Below are 6,483 nucleotides of genomic sequence, written 5' to 3'. Positions count from 1 at the left end.
CTCCGGTCACGGAGGGCCAGCGGTGGTGTCACCCGGGGTCAGCATCGTCATCCTCCTCGGGGGTCACTATATTGTAGTGGCTCATTTGTAGTTAGTGCTAAAGTTTGTGTAATTACCAGGGCAACAATGGTGTTGTGATTAAGTTCTGCAGACGAAGTCCAAATGAGCTGCATTCCTTTCCCAGGAACATCAAAAAACGTTTGAATATACTGAAGTAGGTCTGACAGATTGTTTTCTAGTGACTCAACGGCGGCCAGACCTAGTAGGGACAGGGCCTGCACATATCCTGCTATTGTCTTTATCGCTTCCTTTCTCTTCCATCTGTCCACAGCGTGTCCTCCAGTGCCCTCGTCGCCTCCTATCTCTGCTGACCCAAGGATAAGCTCATCGGACAACAGTGGCTCCACTGCAGACTGACGGTATATTTTAGACAACTTTTCTATGCTTTGTGTTGTGTCGCGGTGTTGTGTCGAGTAGCGTTAGACATCTGTGTGTGTTTTGTCGTTGCGTGTGTTGTAAGTTCGGAGGTGTGGGGGGTAGTGATGGTGGATTATATTATTTGTTCATACTGGTCTGGTATACGTGTCTTTATATCGTTTGTTTTTTCTCTATCCACTTTGTGGTGGTAAGATTGGAATTTCCCCATTGTGGACTATTAAAGGAATATCTTATCTTATCTTACTTGGGGGAAAAAATACTCCTAATATCTTTTTACATGGTTACCATAAATTATATATTTTTTTGTGTGCATACTGTGAAAGCAATAGACTGTGTAGAAGAAAGACAAGCAATGGATTATGTAAGTTGACAAAACCCTCATCAGTTTATTGTCTTTCAGCAAGAAAAAGGTCAGGATCTCACATTGCTTAGCTTCACCCGAGGAGTTTCCTCAATCCCCCAGTGGAGTTATATTTTTATAAGAGGCGTAATCACCCTCCTTCCATAAACCAACCTCAGAAATACATTTTACAGTTTCTCTGTACAGAGTATCTATTGTCCTCAAACTTGAAAAATGTGCCAAGTTCAACATGGATTCCTTTCCTCTTAAGCTATGTAGGCGGCATGTCATGAAAAACATTCATAGCTCGAGCAATGCCACAGTTCAAGTAATGGAGGCAGGATACTTCCGGACCTCTGGCAGTTCACACAAACATCGGAGGCCACATCATACCGACACCACCAAAGAGAGTGCATTTTGGTGGCAAATGTCAACCTCTCGTAACAGCATTACCTTCACCACCATCATCATCGTCATACATTGCAACAATAGAAATACTGTTGGATTGCACTTTCTTCAAGCTTTCATCTTGTGGCATGTTTATAGAAAAAATATATATAGAATACAAAAAGCTTATACTTCTTTGAGTAACAGAATATAACATACAGTACTTCAGATTATGTTTTGATCAGCACATCAGCAGGTGTACATAAATTGCCCTCCCCTTGCCCAAATGCAATTACCGGACTTAACAGGGACGTAGTTTCGCTCACTATTAAGTGCTTTGGTCAATGGGTTTAACATTGAGTATGCTCGTACAATGGTATTCTACAGGATGTTAATGCTACATAAGTATCCACTGTATATGAATGCCTGTTTAAGAAAGGGGCATATTGTCAAGATGCACCACGACTTTTCACATATTCACACGTGGCATTTACCCAAAATATGGTTTGGTCCACCAAACCAGTATGACGGAAACAGCCTGTTTACAGCACCATTATCCCCCTCACAAATGCACTACGTAGTAGTAACCTATGGAGTTGTATTCCTGCCACATAGCTGAGGCATGCAATGGGTTATTCTGAGTACAGAAAAAGCACATAAATTAAGAGTTTGTAGAGAAATTATCACACAAACAATTTAATTTGAACAAACAAAAATCTATTTGTGCTCAATACATTTCTTACCGTGTTTCCTATATCCCCATGAGTGCATGATGATAACCTCTTTCACTCAGTTTAATCATTTCCCTGCTCTGTGCACTACCAAATACTTGAGACACTAGTGTTTCTCCCAACATGTTTGCGCTCGGCTCTACTTGACAGCGTGTGACAGTGTGCTACAATGCCAGCCAGTCAGAAAACGATTCTGTAATTTCTTCATTAGCAGTGTATACAGTTTTATGAACCGCTTGTAAGTTAGTCTGTACTTTATTAGCTTGCAGCCAAACTGTCTTGGTAGTTTGGGAGCTAACGTCTCTCATATATGCAGTAACTGAGATACTTGGCTTCCCTGAAGATTGCAAACTACACAGCCAAGACGCTGAAATTATTTATGAAGTTCCTTGAAAAGAAATGGAACTTAAACTGCCTCTAATTTTTTTTTATCTTAGTAGCGCAAGCCTCTGTAAAAAGTGGTAAAAAGCATAGAGCCCTGAGTTGAGTCTAATAGTTCTATAGCTAGCTGACATAATTGACTATTTACTATAAACCAACTAATAACATTCTTATAAAATCAGAAGTACAACCCTCTGAGTTATTTCAATTTGTACATACAACTCTGAGTCATTTTTTATATTTTATCATATCTTGTATTTTTCGGTTCTATTTTTTTTTATTTTGTTTCATGTGCATTTACTTTTTTTGTTGTGTTGTATCTGGAGCTAGCAAGTACATTTCCCCAGTGTGGGATTAATAAAGTCTTAAATCTTATCTTACACATTGAGAGAGTGAAAGAGGTCATCACTGTGTGCTTATGTGGATATTATCAGGTAAATAAATTCATTGAGGACGTTTTTTCTTGCTCAAATTCAAACTTTCTGTGCATGATAAATATAATTTATGTGCTTGCAAAAAGCCTTTTTTTCTGTCCTCAGAATGGGCCCTCACACACTCAGGAATGAGGTACAAATATAACTCCATTGTAACCAAATATGTTTCTAACCTATTGGTCAAATTTTCAACTGAAACATTTTAACTAAGGAAATGGACATCTTTTACAACATCAACTCCGGTTGTAAAAGTCTAACAAAGGTGCAGCACCTGACGCCAGTGAGCAATTTTCTGGTTGTCAACATCCCTACCGAAAAGGTGTCCATTAAAGAAATGGAAAAAAATGTAGAAGTACAAAAAAAATATTAAAAGCTTAAACAGTCTCTTTGAAAACAAAAAAACAAAAACAAAGTTCAAGCTGACATTCAAGATCCGGTCCCACTTCAATCTGTGAACTCCCATTCACAAAAACCGATGGAATCACTGTAGTGCAAAACTTTACACATTGCACCTCGATGCAGTCATTCTCGCAGTTACAGTAAACATGTCCTTTTGTCTCTTTCCATTGGATTACATCTCTGGAGCCGCAGGCGGGAGCCCCGCTGTGTGTTTTGGAGTCTGTAAGAGTTTGTGTTCCTCTGCGTTTTGAGAAGGCGTGGCTGCAGCTTTGGCGTGTACTGGATGCGACAGCCGAACATCCAGGGCGTCATTGTGTTGCACTAAGGAGTGCAGGCGATAGTGCAGGACAAGGTCTTTCAGTGAGCAGTGGACGTCGTAGGGCTCAGCAAAGCCGTATCCGTGCGGCGTGCTGTAGACCATGCAATGCTTCACTTCCTCATTCACGCTGTAACAAACAAAGGAAAAAAACCATCAATGAGCGTCACACCATTACACCATGCATAATATTCATCTCAAAAATCGATCTGTTCTCCAGGTACTGCTTACTAAAATGTCACACTCACACAACAGAGCAGGCGTAGCATCCTTGTTTACTGCTCTCACGGATCAGGAACGTTCCAGGGGCTTTCCCTTGAAGCATCTCCTCGGCCTGCGTCCGGCTCAGTTCGCCGACAAACCAACTCGTCTCATCCTGATGTGGCAAGTTCTTCTCGTCTCCCTTCAACACATATGTGCTGAAAAACGCAAGAGTCGTATTGTAATGCTACTGTAATAATTCTGTATTTTTCATTTTTAAGTTATCGGTTGCTTTCTTAAACAGAATTAGTTGAAACTTACTCATCAAGGCTGTCGCTCTGCGTCCCCAGCCAGTCATTTATACGTTTCTGCCGTACGCCTTTGTGATTAAGCCAGCTGCAAGGAGAAAGTGTAAAGAAAGGTTTTATTTTTCACATGAATTAACTGCACTTAACAGAGCAGCTACGGAAATGCTCTTACTTACTAATTTACTACTTAACTACACGACTTACTTTAGGTACTGGTCTCTGATGTTGCGTAGCTGGATAAGGTCAGGCCGCAAGCTGTTCATCTTCCTGTCCGTCTCTCTGTAGTCCTCCACCTGCGTTCTTAAGTCTTCCTCCAGATGGATTTTACTGTCGTAGATCTCCCCAAGACGACACTTGAGCTTCTCGTAATTGATCAGAAAGCTAAAGAGGGGCAGTAAAGGTCGCAGGTCTGAATACAGTTCAGCAAACATGGGCTACGTGCACACATATTAAACTACATCTGGGGACATTTTATTTTTTGGACCACGATGAAATAAAGTACCTCTCTAGATCTTTGTCGGCGCCCTCAGACTGATTGTTCCTCTCAAACTCCTCTCCGTAACGCTCCTGTTCACGACACTGCTCCTCGAAGATCAGCATCGTCTCATTGAAGGCCTCAATTGCTGTTCGCTTCATCTGGATCTCCTGCATCACAAAGAACACGTCCAGTCAGAAAAGACTCAGGAGACTGATGAATGTAAATTCTGCTGTATATTTTTTCAGAGTTCATTTAATAAGTGTGTTTTTACCTGCGAGGTCTTTGTGAATGCTTCATAAAGACGATCAAACTCCTTCGTCTTCTCTTGATACTGACTGTGAACCTCCTTGAGCTTTCTTCCAGCGACGTCGACAGTGTCCTCTTTCACCTGGAGGAAAAAAATCACACTTAAATATGTACAATTCATAATCCCCTGTATTTAACAAAAATCTCCATCATCGCTTTTTGCAGCGTCTGACTTTTTAAGGACATTTTAATTAAAAAAGCATTAAATGTTGCTGCTCGCTAACCTGCTGGAAGCGGGAAACAGGATGGGTGAGCATCAGGTCCAGCGTGGCGTTGTATTCGACCAGCGGATGGTGCTGGTAGTGCCATATGAGCTCCACTACTGAAGTAAATGTGAGGGGGTCCGAGAAGCCGTACTTCCCATCGCGGTGGTAAATCTTTATCAACTTGTTGTGCCCGTCTTTCCTGAGAACGTGAAATGGCGACGCACAAAATTAGTTTATGAAGGCAAAAAATGTTTGTGATAGTGCTTGCGAGGGATTGTTACTCTCTTTTTCTTCTGCCTACCTTAATGTCAGCGTAAAGTCTCCCTGCAGCTTTGTGGATGCGTCCCGCACCATAAAGGAGCCATCAGGTGTGTCTCGGAGCTTCTCGTTCACCTCGTCCCTGAGGGAAAAACGGTGAACGGTTAACAGGTCTAAAATACCAATACGTCCAACCATAACCTTAGTGTTTGTTAGAATGATGGCACATTTGATATGGGACTGTTAAAGTTATTTACCTGCTTATGTCTCCCCAGTACCACTCGGCGTCCTGTAGCGAATACACAGGTGGTGAAAGGCAGTTGTTGTTCATGGTGGAGGACACTGGCTTTGTTGACCTGGGAGGAAGAGCTGGAAAGCAAAGAGAAAGACTGATAAGAAAATGGAATGCAAATGATCAGGATGCCAGTTTCTTAGAAAGCGATCTATCAGAAATCGGGAAAAGAATCTGCTGAGAACTTAACTGAAGTACTCTTTCAATAGTATGGCTATTGCAATCAACTGTGTGTGTGTGTGTGTTACAATAAAAATACAGTGTTCTCAGTGTGTACCACCCCCCCTCAACTCCCCCACCACTAACAACACACACACACACACTCTGTCACACCCTTGCTTGATGGAGCCTGTCAAGGTCTGAGGACAAGCCCAGGCATGTTTCCAGGAGATATCACTTGCCAGATCATTACCAAGATCTTAAGTGGTCAGCACTAAAAAAGGAAATGTGGCAGTTAGACCTCATTTCTGAGCGCCGTCAGTCAACAAGTATGAAACATGTTCGCTTTTATTATTCCAGGAATTCTCACACTACTTGCAAAGTAGATTAAAGTGCAGCTTCTGAAGTTTGCAGCAGCCCTTGGCACCGTCCTGAACTGCATGAAAGGCATTAAATAAACCACAAGTTATATTTTGGACCACCCTTCCTACTTAATAATGATTGCACGCTTACAGATCCTCTCAAGTTTTCCGTCAACCTTTAAGGAATAAAATCTGCGAGCCTGGCCGAAAGATTAAGCGTTTTCCTAAAAATGAAAAAGGAGGGCAAACCGCATCAAGAGGAGGTGAAGGGCGATATATTTCACTACAGGACAAAAGTGCCTTTCAGGAGGCAGTTGGGGAGAATACAAGAGCACCCTCAGAGAGGAGAAAATGTGGGTTTCTCCCACCATCCGCTCTCCTCTTTTTTTCTGACCTTAAAATAAACAAAAGGCAGGTGCAGCAGCACAGTGGCAGGCACAAAACGAAAAGCTGCGGCTCCTGAACTCAGCAAAATTAAATCTGCACA

The 6,483-nt window shown here is 42.0% G+C and overlaps 1 protein-coding gene across 2 annotated transcripts in view; it reads right to left on the bottom strand.

The window, feature by feature from the left end:
- Window positions 1-800: 800 nt before the first annotated feature.
- The window catches only part of LOC118334915 (phosphatidylinositol 3-kinase regulatory subunit gamma-like), a 7,172-nt gene continuing 1,489 nt past the window's right edge, over window positions 801-6,483 (bottom strand). For both annotated transcript variants that reach the window (XM_035671016.1, XM_035671017.1), the window contains 9 exons: window positions 5,441-5,552; window positions 5,227-5,325; window positions 4,944-5,124; window positions 4,685-4,801; window positions 4,438-4,580; window positions 4,140-4,316; window positions 3,949-4,023; window positions 3,675-3,845; window positions 801-3,556 (listed from right to left, as the gene is read on the bottom strand). In XM_035671016.1, coding sequence (XP_035526909.1) covers window positions 3,283-3,556; window positions 3,675-3,845; window positions 3,949-4,023; window positions 4,140-4,316; window positions 4,438-4,580; window positions 4,685-4,801; window positions 4,944-5,124; window positions 5,227-5,325; window positions 5,441-5,552 — 1,349 coding nt within the window. In that variant the 3' untranslated portion in view covers window positions 801-3,282. The remainder of the gene's footprint in view (window positions 3,557-3,674; window positions 3,846-3,948; window positions 4,024-4,139; window positions 4,317-4,437; window positions 4,581-4,684; window positions 4,802-4,943; window positions 5,125-5,226; window positions 5,326-5,440; window positions 5,553-6,483) is intronic.

This window comes from Morone saxatilis, unplaced genomic scaffold (assembly GCF_004916995.1).
Source record: "Morone saxatilis isolate NCDOM2014 unplaced genomic scaffold, NCSU_SB_2.0 Contig23, whole genome shotgun sequence".
Taxonomy (NCBI): domain Eukaryota; kingdom Metazoa; phylum Chordata; class Actinopteri; family Moronidae; genus Morone; species Morone saxatilis.
Note: the sequence above shows the minus strand (reverse complement) of the source record. Positions and strands in the feature narration are given on the sequence as shown.